The sequence below is a fragment of the Littorina saxatilis genome, linkage group LG9, assembly GCF_037325665.1.
Source record: "Littorina saxatilis isolate snail1 linkage group LG9, US_GU_Lsax_2.0, whole genome shotgun sequence".
Lineage (NCBI taxonomy): Eukaryota > Metazoa > Mollusca > Gastropoda > Littorinimorpha > Littorinidae > Littorina > Littorina saxatilis.
Genome location: NC_090253.1, coordinates 37,375,162 through 37,396,162, shown reverse-complemented (window position 1 = coordinate 37,396,162; position 21,001 = coordinate 37,375,162). Strand labels below are relative to the sequence as shown.

The 21,001-nt window shown below is 41.3% G+C and overlaps 2 protein-coding genes across 2 annotated transcripts in view; both read left to right on the top strand.

Annotated features, from left to right (window-relative positions):
- The first annotated feature begins 340 nt into the window (after window positions 1-340).
- LOC138975964 (carbohydrate sulfotransferase 13-like) lies at window positions 341-10,155 on the top strand. The gene is made up of 4 exons (XM_070348736.1): window positions 341-1,540; window positions 2,278-2,321; window positions 6,421-6,828; window positions 7,984-10,155. The coding sequence occupies exons 1-4, from the start codon at window positions 1,471-1,473 to the stop codon at window positions 8,734-8,736; spliced, it is 1,275 nt and encodes a 424-aa protein (XP_070204837.1). The 5' UTR covers window positions 341-1,470; the 3' UTR covers window positions 8,737-10,155.
- Window positions 10,156-11,644: 1,489 nt separating this feature from the next.
- The window catches only part of LOC138975971 (Na(+)/citrate cotransporter-like), a 48,818-nt gene continuing 39,461 nt past the window's right edge, over window positions 11,645-21,001 (top strand). Inside the window, exons 1-2 of the mRNA XM_070348750.1 lie at window positions 11,645-11,716; window positions 12,252-12,363. The gene's annotated coding sequence lies outside the window, so the exon portion shown is untranslated. The remainder of the gene's footprint in view (window positions 11,717-12,251; window positions 12,364-21,001) is intronic.

The window sequence follows — 21,001 nt, the reverse complement described above, 5'->3', positions numbered from 1 at the left end:
AACAGAGATAAGAGTTCGTAGTATCACTATAATTTTCACAGATAAAAAAAATGTGCACTGGTTTACGGGCAAGAGAGCGAGAGAGTTTGTAGAGTTACGTGGTTTTCGCGGGTATATGTACATTTATCACCTGGCAACGCAGCAAGAGATTGTGTAGAGTAACGTGATTTTCGCGGGTATATGCACATTCATCCGCTGGCAACGCAGCAAGAGAGTTTGTAGAGTAACTTGCTTTTCGCGTGTATTTGTACATTCATCCGCTGGCAACGCAGCAAGAGAGTTTGTAGAGTAACGTGATTTTCGCGGGTATATGTACATTCATCCACGGGCAACACAACAAGAGAGGTTGTAGAGTAACGTGATTTTCGCGGGTATATGTACATTCATCCACGGGCAACACAACAAGAAAGTCTGTAGAGTTACGTGATTTTCGCGGGTATATGTAAAAACAATTCGCTGGCAACACAACAAGAAGATCCGTGGTGGCAGTAAAATTCGTCGCGCAAGATGTAAGTAGCCAAAACCGTCATACGCGAATAGTAAAACAGGAGAAAGTATTAATTGTCATTGTTAAAGATATCATTAAGGCAGTTTCCCCCGTTTTGACCTGAGAGTGTTGTTCAGGGAAAACTACCTTGAAAGGAGACCAGATGTTACACAAAGTGACAGGATATATGAAGACTGCGGATAAAAGGCAGGGTATGTGTATCACAACAAAATATGTTGTCTTTTTCTGCATGAAAAAAAATGAGGTGGGTTAATACGGAAAACAAAATGTGCCCAAGAATGATAAAGACTATGATGGCAGATGGTGTGTATGTGGGAACGTTTGCTGTTTATGTAGTGAGAAAAAAAAGGTGGTGTGTGGTTCTGGTAATATGTCGGTGGTATAAGTGCAAAAGATACATGTTAATATGTAAAGAAACATATGGTGTATTTTAAGGGTAAAAGTGCAGCGTGGATAGAAACAAATTGTGTATATGAAACGAACAAGATGATGTAAAGGGGAACAGTTCCATGGTGCGAGGAAACAGGTGGTGTAGATGTAAGCTAAAAGGCGGTGTAGTTGTTCGGAAGAAAATGTGGTGCATGTGAACCAAAATGGTCGAAACAAATTTGTTGTTGTTGTTGTTGTTGTTGTTGTTGTTGTTGTTGTTGTTGTTGTTGTTGTTTGTTGTTGTTGTTGTTGTTGTTGTTGTTGTTGTTTTGTCTTGAGAACCCATTAGGAGGTCATGAGAGACCGATTCAGCATTTGTCTTATTCTCTAGTTTGTTGTCGACGAACGCTTTAAGGTGATTCACAGGATGAAACGTAGAATGTTACTTGAAACATAAGTCGGTGCATAAGTAGGGAAACGTTGAAGGTAAATGTAGGCTGACTTTGCTGCTTCATTCCTGGATTAAATTTTTCCTTTCGTTTGTTCCGTTTCTGTACAGACGACCACCTTTTCGTGCGCTTGTAACGAGTAGAATGTCTTCGCGCAAACACCTTCCAGTGTGTTTGGGCGTCTTTGCCTTTTGCTTCGTCGTGGCCGTATATGGTACGTCTGAGTTTGATATTCACGCAACAGTTGACTTAATTTATCTTTCTTTATCTTCTTATCCGTGTTAACGTTTACTCCCATACACTTCCTCCTTCTATCCGTCTGTCTGTCTGTCTGTCTGTCTGTCTATGTCTGTCTGTCTGTCTGTCTATGTCTGTCTCTGTCTCTCTGTCTGTCTATGTCTGTCTGTCAGTCACTCTCTCTCTCTCTCTCTCACACACACACACACACACACACACACACACACACACACACACACACACACTCGCGCGCACGCAAACACCACCATGCACATATGGTTTCTCCAAACGTTTCCAGTATATTCAGTTAATATATTGCAGTTTAGTTCCTCACCTCTATTTGCATCTCGTCATCTATGTCTAATCGTCAATCCGACTGTCTTACTGCCTTCCTATACTACCATCTTAGTGTGCATCTTCACCGGACTGTCGTCTTACTTGTACATAAAACAAAGCCTTTGCTATATTTAGTGTTGCTTGAAATTTAATCCGCACAGTGGTAACCGCATTTTTCAATCCAATTCTTTGAAATTCTCGTCCAGCAATCTTGGGTCAAGTTATCTTTTTGTGTGGCTGCTGATGCAGTTGTGAATTACTCTTTAAGTACGTGCGACTTTTCTTACTGTAGGCTTCCGATGATTTAGGTGTAGCTATTTACACGGATTTTACAATCTGCTTGGGGGCCTATTAAAACAAAAATGTTTGACTTTGCAGTAATTCCTAACGTCGACCAGACACTTTGGTTCACAGGGATTCGGGTAAGTGAATGGAAATAGAGAGAGAGAGAGAGAGAGAGAGAGAGAGAGAGAGAGAGAGAGAGAGAGAGAGAGAGAGAGAGAGAGAGATAGAGAGAGTGTGAGAGAGAGAGAGACAGAGAGAGACAGAGAGAGACAGAGAGAGAGACACACTGACACTGACACTGACACAGTTTAATTGAATATGGGCCTACAGCCCCTTTCAATGGGGGAGGGGGGAGGGAGGGGGTACACATGAATCACAGGAAAAAATAGAAAACATGATATTTAAACGTATGCAAAATACACAGTGGTTTGTTCCTAGCTTTCCTCTATCTATAATCTTGCGCATCAATGCTGCCTGATATATACATACAACCGAACAATAAATACAGCAACAACAAAACCTTCAGCGACAATTAATCCTCATTATTATTTAACATTGACAATCTTAACTGAAATGCAAAAAACAAAAACTTTGCTAAATCTACAATTGTTTCTGTGTCTTGTTTTTTAAACATGGTAATCATACTGCCCAACTGATCACCAACACTTAAAAACTGTGCTAAATACTTTATTCTTAACTCACAATATGTTTGGCATTCAAACAAGAAATGGATTTCGGTCTCTAATTTATCTTCACAAAAGGGGAGAGAGAGAGAGAGAGAGAGAGAGAGAGAGAGAGAGAGAGAGAGAGAGAGAGGGACAGAGATATATAGAGAAAGAGAGAGAGAGAGAGAGAGAGAGAGAGAGAGAGAGAGAGAATAAGAAAGAGAGATCAAATCAAATTAAATCAAATTTAATTTTTCGAGGGTTGTGGCAGAAGCATTACAAACGAGCTTTTTTTCAAACAGCTCTCGCCCAGTGAGGGACTACTCTAAGAGTAGTAGAAACAGAAAAAGCAGAAAGCAAAAAACATGAATATTTACACATTAAAGGTTTTACACGAATAATAAGCGTTATATATGCACAGTAGTGAGGAAAAAAACCCACCTGAATAAACATGCACGAGCAAGTACAAGGTGACCCAAAAGAAAAATGCAACCCAGAACAATTCCAATAACTTCTGAATCTGTTCAACGAACTACTTCATATTTGGTGTACATTAACTTCAGCCTATGCATGATCATATTGTAAAGTGTAAAAGGTATCGGACAAGTGGTCTGAGTTTTGTGCTCTTTCGAAACAAATATCCAATTTCAGGAATCGGCTGAAAAGTAGGAGGTTTGACATTGAGCGGTAAACACACTCGCGCTATTTCAACCCTCCAGATGAGCTATTACTGACTTTTTCAGATCACCAATGATCTCGGGTGTTTTTGTATACTTGTACCTTCATATATTCCCAAAGGTAAAAGTTTGAAAGGTTTAAATCGAGTGAGAGTGGTACTGCTCAATGTCAAACCACCTACTTTTCAGCCGATTCCTGAATTTGGATAGTTTTTTCGAAAGAGCACAAAAATCAGACCACTTGATCTATAAATTTGAAACTTCGTGATAAGATCATAAGCTTAATTTAATGTACACTAAATATGACGTAGTTCGTTGAACAAATGCAGAAATTATTAGCATTTTCATGGGTTGCATTTATTTTGGGTCACCCTGTATGTTATCAAAACGAATTTTTGGCTCACGTAAGTGTAGCCTATGCGATGCTAACTTTTGTCTGTCTGTGCGTGCGTGCGTATGTGTGTATGTCTGTGGTAGAAACTTTAACATTTGAAGACGTCATATTACATTGACGTCACATTATGACGTACGAGGGTTAGACGTCACGCGATGGAATTACTGAAAGTCTCGGTGATTGTTATTTTGAGCGGGCCGAGACTATTTGGCAGTCGTGTCCATGTAAGTAGGCTACATGCAGACAGACAGATCTAGATCTAGTGTCTCGATTTCTTGCACAGTTTCACCTATGCTCTTTCTGTGTGTGCGTGTGTGTGTGTGTGTGTGTGTGTGTGTGTGTGTGTGTGTGTGTGTGTGTGTGTGTGTGTGTGTGTGTGTGTACTGTGTGTGTGTATGTGTGACGGAGTGATTGAGTTTGTGTTACTGTTTGTCGATTTCTTACGTGAGCCTTGAAGGCTTCGCCTCTTGTTATATAATGAAACACTGATGCTATGGACAAATATGAAAATAAATTTAAAACGAAGTCTTCCATCACTGTGAATTTTCGCAACTTGAAATTAAATATAATGAAAGGTGTTTCTTGAAAGTATTTAGACGCATCTCTCACAAATTCCGGGAGAAAATTCGACAGGACCCTGCCAGAATAAGCTAAACTTGGCTTAAAGATATCTATTTTTGGAATGGGGACGTTTGTGAACCCGTGATTTGTAAAAATGTAAACACTTTTTACAAATTACGTCGAACCTAAAACCGCGATTTGTAAAAATGTAAAAATGTAAAATTATCGCATTCCACAAAGTAATACATGCCATTTATTATTATCAATATTTGTTGTTCAGAGCCTCTATGCTGGGTGGCGGGGGGTGGTTTGGACTGGATAGGGAAAATATTACGATTTTTAGCATAACAATGAAAGAGAACATAATTCTAATAGATCCCTTGACTTTGGGGTAACGCGACTCTGTTGCGACTCTGTTGCTGCTTGCTTTCCACTGGGAGGAAACGACCCAAATTTTCCAGCGATGGGACAATAAAGTAAAGAAAAAAATAATGAAACAAAATCAAATAGATCCCTTGACTTTGGAGTAGCGCGACTATGTTGCTGCTAGCTTTCCACTGGGAGGAAGCGACCCGAATTTTCCAGCGATGGGACAATAAAGTAATGAAAAAATTGAAACAAAATCTAATTGATCCCTTGACTTTGGAGATGACAAGAAAATATCGGACGCATTTATGTGATTTGTAACACATTTTACAAATCGCGGGGCGCGCCCCGTGATTTGTAAAATGTCTTACATTTGTACAAATCACGGGTTAAAGGCACAGTAAGCCTCCCGTAAACCATCACAGATACTGTCAGGCTTTTACACACAGTACAAACACCCATTCATTTAAACACTCACCGCTTGAGAACATCCTAGGTGCCCTCCGTAAAGAGCGAGCAATTTTCAAAGAATTCATTTTTGCGTGGTTTATCTTACCCCTGAGCCATCGTGAGCCCTTGTGATCCAGTTTCCTTTTTACATTTAGTCAAGTTTTGTTTCACAATGTAGTCGTAAGTTTGTAATTTGAATGCGACTCGCTGTAAGCTTATCTGCAATAGCACGTTATTATGTACCGCTGAATGGAAACATCTTCAGTTTCGTATAATCGTCAAATACGAGACTGGATTGTTTTAATAAAAATTTGTTTCAGCGTTCGTTTGTGCAGACTATACAATAGTTTTACAATATTATCACTGGCATAGTCCCAGATGGTCGAACAGTTATCCGTGATGGTTTGTATGTATGCGTTAAAAAATAATAACCTTGAGTGCGAATCGAGAAAGTGTTTAATTCTGTTCAACTGATATGTTTTCATCGACATGGTTTTACACAACGACCTAACATGATGGGCCCAAGATAAATTATTATCGATATTTACTCCCTAACCTTTGTAATCTCCTACCTCCCCTATTGCGTCGTTGCCAATTAATATGGAATGAAGATTGTTCCGTATGTTTTGTCTCTTTTGCCTTCATGTAATTAACATGTATTTTGTCTTTTTGGGATGAAGACTCATGTGGTTATAATCTGTTCAATTTATAAGATCGTCCCCACTGTTCTGCAACGATTAATAAACTTTGTCAATTTGTTTATCAGAAGTGTGTATGGTCGCACCGTCTGCAAAGAGTTCACAGTCATCATTAATACGAAAAGAAAAATCATTAATATACAGGGAAAAGTGAAGTGGTCCAAGGACAGAACCCTGGGGAACCTCATATAACACGGGTCTTTTGCTGGACACAGTTTAATCAACGCTGCTGTGTGTGTATGTGCGTGTGTCTGTGTGTGTGTGTGTGTGTGTGTGTGTGTGCGTGTGTGTGTGTCCGTGCGTGTGTGTGTGTGTGTGTGTGTGTGTGTGTGTGATCATTGTGTGTTTTTTCGATCATTTAAAATATTTCTTAATTCATTCGCTCATTCAAACTGTCATAGAATTCATTATCCGTCCGTCACCAGTCCTACGCACGGCAAAAGGTGGACCCCGCAATCCTGAGCCGAGAGCACCAAGGGAGGCGGGAGACCATTCAAAAGTTCTGCGGGAATCAGCCACCATCTTACAACATCTCCCAGAACATCTACCGCTACTTTTCCTTCAGCAAACGCCACAGGCTGCTGTACTGCGGCATCCAGAAAGTGGGCACCAGCTTCCTGCTGAGGGTCATGAAGCTGCTGATCGGGAGGGTGGGGGAAGGAGAGTTGTTCAACAAAAGTTTCTTGCACGGGCGAGGCATGCAAGGTAAGGCGTCCTTCTCCGACGAGCGTAACACCCCCGAGACGATTCACAAGATCCTGGAAAACTACGACCACAAGTTCTTCTTCGTCAGAGACCCGTTCTCGCGCCTTTTCTCTGCCTACATGGACAAGGTGAAGTTTTTAATTTGGGTCTTAATATCTGCCAGGATTGCGCAAGGCTCCAGTTTATTGTTTTCGGCCCGGAAATCTTAAGGAGTGTTGGATATTAATCTTATGATAATTTGCGACCATTGCTGTAGTTTCCTGTAAGGGGCAACTAAAGTATTGTTATTGCTATTGTTGTTGCAATTGTCATTTTATTTGCTATTGTTATTGTAACTGCTATTGACTGTAGGATGTTCGCCATCGCAAGGCGTATTAATATTTATGTAACTTTCATTGTCATTGTCATTGTTATTGTCATTGTCATTGTCATTGTTATTGTCATTCTAATTGTGAAGGTGTTCCTGCCAGACTGCAGGATGTTTGCCATCGTGAGGCGTGTTATTATTGATATAATAACTATCATTGTTATTGTCATTGTCATTGTAAAGGTGTTCCTGGCAGACCGCAGGATGTTCCTCATCGCGAGGCGTGCTATTATGAATGTAATAACTGTCTTAGTCATTGGCATTGTCATTGTCATTGTCATGGTAAATTAAGGTGTTCCTGCCAGACTGCAGAATGTTCCCCATCGCGAGGCGTGTTATTATTATTGTAACTGTCATTGTAATTGTCATTGTGAAGGTGTTCCTGCCAGACTGCAGGATGGTCGCCATCGCGAGGCGTGTTATTATTAATGTAACTGTCATTGTCATTGTCATTGTCATTGTGAAGGTGTTCCTATCAAACTGCAGGATGTTCGCCATCGTGAGGCGTGTTATTATTATTGTAACTGTCATTGTCACTGTCATTGTCATTGTGAATGTGTTCCTGCCAGACCACAGGATGCTCGCCATCGCGAGGCGTGTTATTATTATTGTAACTGTCATTGTCACTGTCATTGTCATTGTGAATGTGTTCCTGCCAGACCACAGGATGCTCGCCATCGCGAGGCGTGTTATTATTATTGTAACTGTCATTGTCACTGTCATTGTCATTGTAAAGGTGTTCCTGCCAAACCACAGGATGCTCGCCATCGCGAGGCGTGTTATTATTATTGTAACCGTCATTGTCACTGTCATTGTTATTGTAAAGGTATTCCTGCCAGACCACAGGATGCTCGCCATCGTGAGGCGTGTTATTATTATTGTAACTGTCATTGTCACTGTCATTGTCATTGTAAAGGTCTTCCTGCCAGACCACAGGATGCTCGCCATCGCGAGGCGAGGCGGTCTGACGAGGGAGGAGGAGGAGGGCGGGGGGGAGTCATCACGGCAGTGTCTGCTCAACGTCACCTTCCAGACCTTCCTGGAGGTCGTCACCAGCCACAAGAAGAACGACCCTCACTGGCTCCCCATGCACCGCCACTGCGACCCCTGCAACGTCCGCTTCCACTACGTGGGCAAGATGGAGACATTTAGGGCCGACTTGGAGTTCATTCTGGGCCAGGCCGGGGTGGACCTCGACCTCCTGTCTCCTGACCGAGACTCCTTCGACTCGGACACCGATCTGAGAGCGCTGCAGGACCTGGCGAAGCAATACTACAGCAAGGCTCGTGCCTCTCTTTGTCCCGCCGAGACGTACATGTGTCGAGTGATGGAGAAAATCTGGATCACGCTGCAGACGCGGGGTTTTCTCTCAATAAAGGTTCCTTACCCTTTTCCTGCCAAGGACTGCCTGGCTTACAACCAAACGACATTCATGGACACGCTCGTGGCGGCCTACAGACAATCCGCAACTCACGAAGCACGCATGCACCAGCGGAAGGAAGCCATGATGGAAGCGTATTACAGATTACCCGCAGACTTGCTGAAACGAGCGGAGGACTATGTTCGTGATGACTGTGCCATGTTTGGTTATAACTGTAGTGTTGAGGCGCGCTTCCCTCAAGGTGGACTTCGTGAGCTGCAGTATTCGTATTTTGGTTCCTATGCGTAGCTGAAAATCTCATTATTTTGTATCTGAAAGTTGACCGTGTTTTCTTTGATTACTGACTAGCTATTTATCAACATGTGGTCTAACGAAATGTGTTTTCTGCTTCAAAAATGCACAGGTCGTTAATTAGCATTTTTGTGCGTTGTTTCTTTGATTTTATAAAAAGTAGGCGAAATGCGCGCTAATTTCACCTTTACTGAAGCATAAGAAAGAATCTATTAAATGATAATAAAAAATACAAATTAAATCTCGAGGGCTAGTTATAGGTTATTTCCAGCAAGCTTCTAAATGAATTGATGAAAATAGCCTTTAGCTTTTATTTTCTTCGATTTGTTGAAAGTGGTCTTAGCTGTCATATGTAGCAATTTTTGTGTGATAAAAGCTTTGGCTGTAGACAGAAACGAGTCTGTTTTAGGCGGCAAATTTAGAGTGAACGCTGCCAAAAGTGAAAAAAAGAGAAAAAGCCTAACGGTTTTGAGATTTGTGTTTCTGCAACTGTTTTGACATACATGTGCAAGTTATCCAGAGAGGATACAGCGAATAAAACTTTTGTGAGCACTCTAGCGCCGTTAGTTTGTTAGAACAGGATGTGGTCCATATTAGGAGCCGGTCCATATTAGGAGCCCTTCCCCTAAGTGATCCAGTTGTGAAGAATACGGTTTTGCGGAAATGTTGTTTTTCTTGCAAATTTAAGTTTTTCAATGACTACATTACACGTTACTGTTAAATCTGTTTGTTAAAATAGAATTGAAGTTTACAGCGCTTTTAGTTGTCTCGTTATTGTTGGTTCTTTTCTTTGTACACCCATACCTAAGCTTAGCAAGTAGTAATTCAATTACAATATGTGCCTCTGAGCCTGAACAAAAATGTACATCAAGAGGTAACTATTCGTAGAATGTCTGTCTTTGTATACGAAATGTCTGTTTAACATTAGTGTTGCATAAGCAGTTTACAATGGTATCAGCGTACAATTGAATACCGCAAGGCACAGTTTTGTAAACTACCCCTACTTCATAATCATGATGTTGTGTGTTCTTGTTACACTCATTACCCGTATGGCACACGTACACACACACACACACACACACACACACACACACACACACACACACACACACACACACACACACACACACACACACACACACACACACACACACACACACATACACACACATATATATATATATATATATACACTAACTGAATATAACATTTTATTCACCAGATGAATTATCAATAAAATCATCACACATCACTAGGACAATCTTATACATCTTCTTTAAGTTGATGTCTCAATCCGAGAACATAATTACTAGCTGTGTTTATTGAGGGGAATCGTCATGCACCCTCACACTTAAAATGTCAACTTCGGTGATTTTAACTGAATGATTTTGTATTATTAAAACTCTTACATCCATTCTTGAGAGTATTTACTTGTGCAGTTCGTTTGTTGTGCGGTAGATTAACAAACAAACAAACATCAGTAAAACAGCCCTCTCAGTGAACCCTTTATGCAAGACTTTCCAGGCACGTTTCTCAGTTTGACACTATCGGTACATCTCACTCTGGCAGCACCACTACTCTCACACACTCTACCCTAACCTGCGTTGTGCAGTGTCGACATAAGACAGAAGTACAGAACGAAGCTACTCTCGCTGTGTCTGGTGCCTGTGGAACTGTTGGGCACAAAGTAAGAATCCGGAGCAGAGTTGGAATAATCGGGATTTCCCGAAACCTCATGATTTCCAACCAAGCGCCGCATTTCCGGAAACGAGCTGCCTCGTTCTAGAAATGGCAACCCTTCGACTGGCACACAAAAATTATACCCTTTTCACAGTTCATGAATAAGGTATATGAAAAAGCAAGGTCTTATACAGGGGAAGTCTTGAATTGGGGGGGGGGGGGGGGGGGGGACACTGTGTAACAATTCTCTCAGTGACACTCAGCGCATGCAGCTAGCTAGTTGCTGCTGTCTCGATCTATTTTGAACACAATGTGGTTTTTTTTTCTCAGAGTAGAGTGTTAGTTTGTTACAACAGGCTGAAATCATCTTTAATTTGAATCAACATTTTGCAACAATCAATCACATCAATATAGCGCACAGACTTGCACATCACGTTTTAAGAGCCTAGATTACCATGCAGTGACAAGAGCCTACTCCGGCAGTAAAGGGACGTAATGCTGTCTCTGCAGCCCAGAGAGACTGTGTGAGTTTAATATATAATCAGTTGAGACTGAGTAAAAAATTATTACAATCGATAGTTACCAGTGAAAAGTAATATCCGAACACTCTTGTTGTGTTTTTGTTGTTGTAAAATGTAAGATCTGAAACGTTAAAAATTACGTAAAATTGGTGCGTTTTGGTCGAGTGGGATGGGTCGTTGAACTGCGTTGTTACAGCCCGCCGAAGTTATCATCAAAAGCGTTTTTGCTTTTTGTAATTCGCTTTAAAACACAAGGATCATCATAGGCCATCATGACTTGTATAATTTTACATCGCATTCTAAGAAAGAGCAGAATTCTCACTATGCGCGCGGTACATTTATAGAATTGCGTAGCGCAAAGTTGGAATTCCTACAATGGCGGCCATTGTTGGAATTCCGACAAAGCGCAGGTCATTTCCGGAAAAGCGCCGATGACGAGATGGGTCGCAACAGAACTACAGCCGCAGATAATCACAGTGCAACACGACTGCACAGAGTTACCTCCCATGGATCACCCACTTCACCGCCCTGATATGGCTCTTCGTGGTTAAGCAAACAAACAAACAAAAAAATCACCCACTTCCGCACAGACGACACTCGGTGTTGTGTTGCAGGGCCGGACCAGTACGTTTTTAGGGGGGGGGGGGGGGGGGGGGTGTCTAAAATGTTGAAGCGGGGGTCCGGGGGCTAGGAGTGTGTTGTTGATTTTAGACTCAAATTGCCACGTCTATACTTACATCTCAGTGCCTCAGGAAGTGTTGTTCAGAATGTGCAAGGTATGGAAAGCCGCGCTTGATAGTATTTTGTTAAATTATTACATTGCTTATTTCTCAGCTTCTAGTTTAATCTGTGCCTACACTACGAACACACTGAACAAATCTGGGGAAACAGCCCATCAGTCAAACATGAGATATTTTGAGAAGGAAAAATATCAATTTGTTTTCGAACGCTTAATGTCGACAATAACAGGTAATTTTCTTCAGTAAAATTCCGAGTTTGTGTCGCGCGAAGTTAAAGGCTGATTCGCTGACGTTCACCTGTGGTAAAAGTATGCAATGAACCTGGTGTAAAATAAAAAGAAACGATCATGCAACATGTAAAGATAAGGATAGAGAATGCAAGTGTCAGGTTAGGAATTCTCTTCATCATCATCACTCGTCGCTGTTACCCTGTAGGCTTACTCACGATGTAAGTACAGTGTGGACCTTGTTTGATACAGAGCACAGACTGTTCGCGTTCAAGGTGTCTCCTTTGTATCCTTGGCATTCGATGTGTGTGTGTGTGTGTGTGTGTGTGTGTGTGTTTTGACAGGACAAACAGCTAGAGCCAAACCAAGGAGAGCAGACCTGGCAGCAGTCCTGAAGGTGGGGGACAGGGTCAGGCGGGGACCCGACTGGTCTGCAATGTGTGACTACAGTATCAGGTAAGTGCTGCTGTCCCTGTGCTGTCTGACAGCTGTCTGTCTCACCTACTCTGTCGTCTAAACAGCAGTGACAACAAAACGAAAACACAGCAGTGGTTATTTATGACGGCTTACTAGTGCCAAAACCTGGGGTTACCCATTATCACGTGATAATTACTAATTAACGCTGTCAGTTACTGTTTTCACTCGTTAGTTACTCATTTTCACGGGATAATTAGTAATTTTCACGGGAAAATGACTAATTTTTAGTTTTGGCACTAGCAATCCGTCGGGAAGTGAGCCAAAACTAAAAATTAGTAATTAACAGGTGAAAGTTAGTAATTTTCCCGGGAAAAGTAGTAATTGACACGTGAAAATGGTAATTATCAAGGGAAAATTTTTCCCTTGATAATTACAATTATGAGGTTTTGGCACTAGTAAGCCCTATGACGGCTTACTAGTGCCAAAACCTGGGGTTACCCATTATCACGTGATAATTACTAATTAACGCTGTCAGTTACTGTTTCCACCTGTTAGTTACTCATTTTCACGGGAAAATTACTAATTTTTAGTTTTGGCATTAGCAATCCGTCAGGAAGTGAGCCAAAACTAAAAATTAGTAATTAACAGGTGAAAGTTAGTAATTATTCCGGGAAAATTAGTAATTTTCCCGGGAAAATTAGTAATAAACACGTGAAAATGGTAATTATCAAGGGAAAATTACTAATTTTCCCTTGATAATTACAATTATGAGGTTTTGGCACTAGTAAGCCGTCATACTGTTAGTTACTCATTTTCACGGGAAAATTACTAATTTTTGGTTTTGGCACTTGCAATCCGTCAGGAAGTGAGCCAAAACTAACAAGAGGCGAAGCCATCAAGGCTCACGTAAGAAATCGACAAACAGTAACACAAACTCAATCACTCCGTCACACATACACACACACACACACACACACACACACACACACACACACACACACACACACACACACACACACACACACACACACACACACACACACACACACACACACACACACACACACAGAAAGAGCATAGGTGAAACTGTGCAAGAAAGCGAGACACTAGATCTAGATCTGTCTGTCTGCATGTAGCCTACTTACAGGGACACGACTGCCAACAGAGTCTCGGCCCGCTCAAAATAATAATGACCGAGACTTTCAGTACTTCCTTCGCGTGACGTCTAACCCTCTTACGTCATAATGTGACGTCAATGTAATGTGACGTCTTCAAATGTTAGAGTTTCTACCACAGACATACACACGCACAAACACACGCACACACACACACGCACGCACAGACAGACAAAGTTACGATCGCATAGGCTACACTTACGTGAGCCAAAAAATTAACAGGTGAAAGTTAGTAATTATTCCCAGAAAATTAGTAATTAGTAATTCTTCTTACTCGGCGTGACGTTATCAAATGGATCGGCTAGCTTTAGCCCTAAGGGGCACAACTCCGCTCATACTCTCTTCGCGCCGCCATATTGGATGCCGTCTTTGTTAGTTTTCTTCATTGCACTCTTGTTCTTTTTGCGTATTTCACTGTGTATGCAGACAAAATGAAGAAAACTGTGCATGCATGAGTCCAAAGGGGATCTGCCTTTTTAACACAACAGCACAACATAAAAAGTAAAGCAAGAATACATTATTATATTCATTTATTTATTCTTTATCTCAAATTACCATGCAGACAGTGCACCAAAATTCACAAGATAAAGCTCTCAAGACAGGCAAATGAGGTACAATGCAGCTCAGGTAACTACTGCAAAGTATAATTTTCAAAGCATCCTATCACAGTGTTCACTCTAAAGGCACAACCGATGGACAATTGTTGATTAGCGCACTGCACACAGCAAAAAATAACCAGTTATAATCGTCTTCTCCGCTCAGTAACTTCCTTCCAGTTGTCACCCTGATGGTAAACAACTTTAGGGATCCTAAAGTGTGCCTGCTGACTGCAGTTTTTGGCCACACAACGTGTCATTTTCACTTTTGATCGAGTCGCCACCCAACGCTCAAGCACTGTCAGAGATCGTGCAAGGCATCCAACATGGCGGCGGATGACCAATTCCAGAGAGTTACGACCCGTGATTCTCATACCGCGCGCGCCGAGTAGAAATGCTGTTGATAACTTGAGTTTCTGCAATGGGCCTATAAAGACTGTTACCATATGGGAGACCAGGGCTTCTATGATCTGGACCTGGTCTGATCCACACCGCCACCACTCTGTGAACTCTGCACCACATCATGTCGCCTGTCTGACGTCATGGCTTCAGTGTAAAATGCCATTTGGTATCTACTACTGTTAAATACGATGATCACTTTTCGAATAACTTTTCATTATGATGATTATAAACAATCAGTCATAATTATCATCCTCGTGATCGTGATTGTCATCGTCGGTGACCTACATCTCATCATTATGTTTCTGTCATCGTTCAGTGTTGTCGTTGTTATTATCTTCGTCGTCATCCTCCTCCTCCTCCGCCTCTTCCTCCTCCTCCGCCTCTTCCTCCGTCTCCTCAAATTCCTTCTCACCATCATCAATGTCATCAAAATCATCATCATCATCATCACCACTTCTACCACCACCATCTTCACCGCCCCCTTCATTCCTCCTGTTATCATTATGCCAAGAATGGTTGTATTGTGTGTATACACGTGCATAGCATAGCGGTTTTTTTCCCTGCTGATGCTGTTTGTTTGTGTGCCGCCTCTTTGTCTTATTTATCGTAGCAAGACTATTTTGCTAGTTTGCTGGCAGGGTGCTAGGAGAGACTGTAGAGAACACAGTCTAGATAAGCGATTAATGCGTTAGAATTTTTTACTGACATTTCAGCGATCGCTTTGAAGCTGCAAGTCAATGTTTGAAAGTGTCATTCGTGATTCTCATGAGAATATAGTACATGTACTGATATTTGCGCGGTTGTATTTAAAAGCTACCCTTTGTGATTTCTATGATACCCTTTGATAATACCATTTGTGATAAATTTCTATACCATGTTTTGTGCTATCGCTGTGGAGACGGCTTGCCAGTCTTTGACAATGGAGCTCGTGATTATTGAATTAAGATGTTGAACTGAGTGATGTTTCCATGATTTGTTTAAAGCGCGGTTTTATCTTTACACCCCCGGTATAGGGGTGTGTATAGGATTCGGTCGATGTGTTTGTTTGTTTGTGTGTTTGTGTTCGCATATAGATCTCAAGAATGAACAGGTTCTATACATTCCTGAGACGGTCCTTACAAAAATTGGGACCAGTCAAACACACGGTTAGGGAGTTATTGGTGGATTAAGATTCTACAAGGACTTATAGAGGGACATATTAATGGTCAAAGGGAAATAACCTTCTCAGTTGGTGGCAGTGAGAATGGTAAGGACGGGGGTGATTTTCCTACCTCGGAGGAATTTCTTGTTGAATATGTATTTAGTGATTTCTATCAGATATTTTGTGGAATAACTGTGTAAGTGTATACTAATTGTGGTCGTGTAATCTGCGTAAATCTTTCGTTCAACTTTGAATTTTTATTTTTTATATTTTACCGGTTATGACTTGCTTCAAGGCAACAATTCTTGTTTCAATAAATTGATTTTTGAAATACATTATTGTTAAAAACCTATCTGGGAGTGTCAGATACACTTAAACAAACGAATAATGAATGACTTAAGAGTGCAACGGATGGATGGATGGTTTGATAGTTGATTGGATGATTGAGGATTGAAACGTGAAGCTTACGTGAATTGTAGAAACCAATCCTAATGTCTTTTTCTACTTTAATTCCGTCAAAACTCACAAGATAGTTAATTAAGGGAATAATACAGAGTGCACCAATTAGAATAGTTGAAACATCCACAAACTGCACAAATCTTAACCGGATAACATCGCGTTCATGTTAATACCTGAATCGTGTATGCAACACAATGAAAAGCATTCTCGTAGTCCGGAAAGAGCCAAATGCTGATTGATAAAAACAATAAAAAGGTTTTCCTTTGAAAAAAAAGAAGCTTTTTAACAAATTGCAAAAGGCATTCACTTACTCCCATCATTACACACTGGCTGAGGATCTTCGCGTGTTGACGACGTTGTTGTTGCTAATCATGATCATGATCATGATAATAATGATGATCATGAGGAAGAAGAAGAGGAGAACCAAGCTGTTCTTCCTCTATATGCAGTTGCTGAAAGTCGCTTGTTCATTTCAACGCCTGTTATTCTCTAATACCAGGATATGACGGCTTACTAGTGCCAAAACCTGGGGTTACCCATTATCACGTGATAATTACTAATTAACGCTGTCAGTTACTGTTTTCACTCGTTAGTTACTCATTTTCACGGGATAATTAGTAATTTTCACGGGAAAATGACTAATTTTTAGTTTTGGCACTAGCAATCCGTCAGGAAGTGAGCCAAAACTAAAAATTAGTAATTAACAGGTGAAAGTTAGTAATTTTCCCGGGGAAATTAGTAATTAACACGTGAAAATTGTAATTATCAAGGGAATATTACTAATTTTCCCTTGATAATTACAATTATGAGGTTTTGGCACTAGTAAGCCCTATGACGGCTTACTAGTGCCAAAACCTGGGGTTACCCATTATCACGTGATAACTACTAATTAACGCTGTCAGTTACTGTTTTCACCTGTTAGTTACTCATTTTGACGGGATAATTAGTAATTTTTTAGTTTTGGCACTAGCAAACCGTCAGGAAGTGAGCCAAAACTAAAAATGAGTAATTAAAAGGTGAAAGTTAGTAATTATTCCGGGAAAATTAGTAATTTTCCAGGGAAAATTAGTAATAAACACGTGAAAATGGTAATTTTTCCTTGATAATTACAATTATGAGGTTTTGGCACTAGTAAGCCGTCATACCAGGAGACTGGTTTCGCATAGCTCTCACCTACTCTTGTTGCTCGTGTGTGTCACTATGACAGCGCTTTGGTCCCTTTGTTTTTGGGATCGAAGTCCATTCGACCAAAAGTGGTCACAGTAGAATGTCTAGTTCAGCGTTGTGGACTTGATTCTCCATGTCCAAGTCCCGTGTCACACCTTGATACTCGTTGACCTGTTGGTCCTTCTGACACTCTTTTCTCCGGAATATACTTATGTGTGTTGATTAAAGGCGTCTAATGAAATCAGTTTGGCCAGCTCAGATATGGCCGGGTTTGTACATGGAATAAGACCATTCTCTCACTCGATCGCATAACAAGCGTCAACAACCTGGCTGCTTGCTGGGGTGAGTTAGAATTTTTGTTAATGAAATAATTTGTTATATTTGTAATTTCTCATTTTTGCAATTCGTTGTCTATTGTGGCTTTTACAAAACTAAATTCAGTGAAAACAATTCGACTGTACATAGAAAATGCCTAGACGGTTTAATTCTGGTATAATTATGACGAGTAGGAGATAGGGTGTGTCCCCTGTAGAGAGCCTGGTCAAATCTGAGACGATGAGCCGAAATGGTTTCACGCGGGAAGGAGCGTGCCTTTCAGCCTGTCGGCCTGGCTCTCTCAGTTTGTCTAGCTCTATGTCTAGTACGACAATGTGACACCCACACGGCGATTTGAAAAACGGTGAATGGGTAACCTACATTTTCAGACCTGAATGATAGCCCCCCCCCCCCCCCCTCCTTTCGCGACTTACGTACCCACTCCAATTTATCTTTTACGACTCAACGAAGTAAAACCGTTCGCCATCAAACGTCACGTTTGACTGATTTTTCTACTTAATAAATAACTTCACTCTCAAGACCTTGCAAGGCCAGCTTGTTTTTATGGAAGGCCGATGTTTGCTACAAGAGAGAATATCACACTAATATCAAGTTGTGTGTGTGTGTGTGTGTGTGTGTGTGTGTGTGTGTGTGTGTGTGTGTGTGTGTGCTGTGTGTGTGTGTGTGTGTGTGTGTGTGCGGTGAATTTCAAAATACCACTTTTCGTTCAGTATGTGACGTCACTTTCTCTGTGTTAATTAGGGACTATGCCATTACAACTCACTTACATTGGAGTCTGTTGGTTCGTGTTCCGAGGAACTCACAACATGTGCATTGTTTAAGTTTCAGGAAACTACAGCTATCCCCTCTCTCTCTCTCTTGAGTTCTTTATTCCCAGATCATTGGTGTGATTTTTTGCAGTATCGCTAACAGAACACCTCACACAAGCTGTTACCCTTTTTTCCTGAATGATGACGATCTTCTGTCAGTGCGCCCAAAATAGCAATGATTGATACTATTATACAGTATATTTCACAAACAAGCGACATCCAAAATTTGACATGTAGCCTATTTGCGTAACAACCATTCGCTTAACAACCATATGCTCATCCACACCGTGTAAATTAAAGACCTCATTAAGAATGTATTAGACAACTCGAGGGCACTTATTTTGAAAGTGACCCATTCTTTTTTTGGTTAATTTGTCAAAGATCTTTTTTGCCATGTGCCTTTTGTGCCTGGTTTCATGACAGCTTCTTTTTGCGTGTTTTGTTTATTTGCTTTTGTTTGTATGTCTGTTTCTGTTGTTTGTTTGTTTGTTTGTTTGTTTGTTTGTTTGATTGTTTGTTTGTTGTTTTGGCTTTTCGCTCTCTATGCAAATATGCTCTATTTGACTGACTTAAACGTTTCCCTACTATGGATTGTGCCTCGCTTTCTCGCATTAAAACAGCACTGCCCTGCACACGAAGTGTTTGCATTCGTCAAAGCTCCAATGTCATCTCGCCTAGCAGACTTGGTGATCATGCTACCGCAAAAGGAAAACTCGCAATGTTATAATTATGTGTTTGAATTTCACACCTTTTTGTCATGCTACAAAGAAGATAATCCACGATTAATGTTCTCGTAATCTGGTGACCTTTTAAGGAATTAGTTCATCAACAATTCTTACTACTCACGACGGCAAGCAGTCAGGGTGTTATTGCTTGGTATGTGACCAAGTGGAGGGATAGTCTTATCCCATGTAAAAGCCTGGCGAAATCTGGGACGGCACGACAAACTATTGACACGAGAGGGAGTGTGCCTTTTGACGAGTTAAGAGTGCAGGACACTGAGCGGTTATTGTCAGTGTTCGTCGTTCTACTTGCGCAAAAAGAAAACAGTGTGTTGTCGGCATGCCCTGGCCCACTTGTGGAGAAAGCAGGTAGCGCTGTTCCAGCGTCACGCTGAAATAAATGACTTTAAATGGTCGTTGTCGTCATGTGTGGGGCAGTGTAAAAATGTGTCAACCGGACTTTCACTTGAGGGGAAATATTGGCACTTCCCAATGACCTTAATGTGACCGCATGCTTGTTAAGCTGACGATATAAAAACCAAAAAAACTGTTCAAGCTTTTCACAAAAAATACCATACAAACATGATACAAAGCACAATAGTTCTTTCCTTCGTCAACATTTTGTGACGCATACAAATTGCTCCATTGGCAATGTAATGCACGTAGCATACATCCCCGTTTCAATGCATAGTTCTAGGCTCCCTCCGTCCTGGTGTCCCGGTTTGTTCTTTTTCTTTGCTTTTGGCATGGACATCTGACATCTATCGATCGAGTCTACTCTTGTCGTATTGCTATCGTTTGACAACGACAAAGCTATGTCAGTTTACTCAATCTCACAAGAAATCTTGTTTTGTTGCTCAGATCATCGAGATGTCTGACACAGTTACAGATATAATTTGAAGGGAAGCAACTCATCTACAGTCATTCAGTAATAACTGGTTATGCTCCTCGAACAAAAGCATGCCAGATCTGAGAAAACAGCGTGTGGCGACTTCAACTGACGTCCAAACCCTTGATCACAGCTGATGAGTGTGTGAGACTCAATGTTCTTTATCCTCATATGTATCCCTGTTCCGTCCGTCATTTCAAACGTTCAAAACCTCCATCTCAGTAACGCCAGCACGAGGCTAAAATCCATGATAGCATGATTTAAATAAATTCTTTGAAAAATTCTCACTTTTCGAGAAAAGTAGTCACAATGCCGTCCCCAAGCGGTAAGCGGTAATTTACACGAACGAATTTTTGTTACGCACGTAAAAGCCTGGGGGTATATGTGCTTATTAAACACACTCATGCACACACGGACACACGCAAGCACAACACCACACCGCACCACACCACCACAACAACACAATGCAATGCAACACAACACAACACAACACAACAACATAACACCACCATACTAATTTCAGTACAGTACAAGGACTGGGTGGCCGAGTGGTAACGCACTTGCGCTCGGAAGCGAGAGGTTGCGAGTTCGAGCCTGGGTCAGGGCGTTAGCAATTTTCTCCCCCCTTTCCTAACCTAGGTGGTGGGTTCAAGTGCTAGTCTTTTGGATGAGACGAAAAACCGAGGTCCCTTCGTGTACACTACATTTGGGGTGTGCACGTTAAAGATCCCACGATTGACAATAGGGTCTTTCCTGGCAAAATTGTAAAGGCATAGATAAAAAATGTCCACCAAAATACCCGTGTGACTTGGAATAACAGGCCGTGAAAAGTAGGATATGCGCCGAAATGGCTGCGATCTGCTGGTCGATGTGAATGCGTGATGTATTGTGTAAAAAATTCCATCTCACACAGCATAAATAGATCCCTGCGCCTTGAGTCCGAGTCTGGAGATACGCGCGAGATATAAGACTTCATATAAC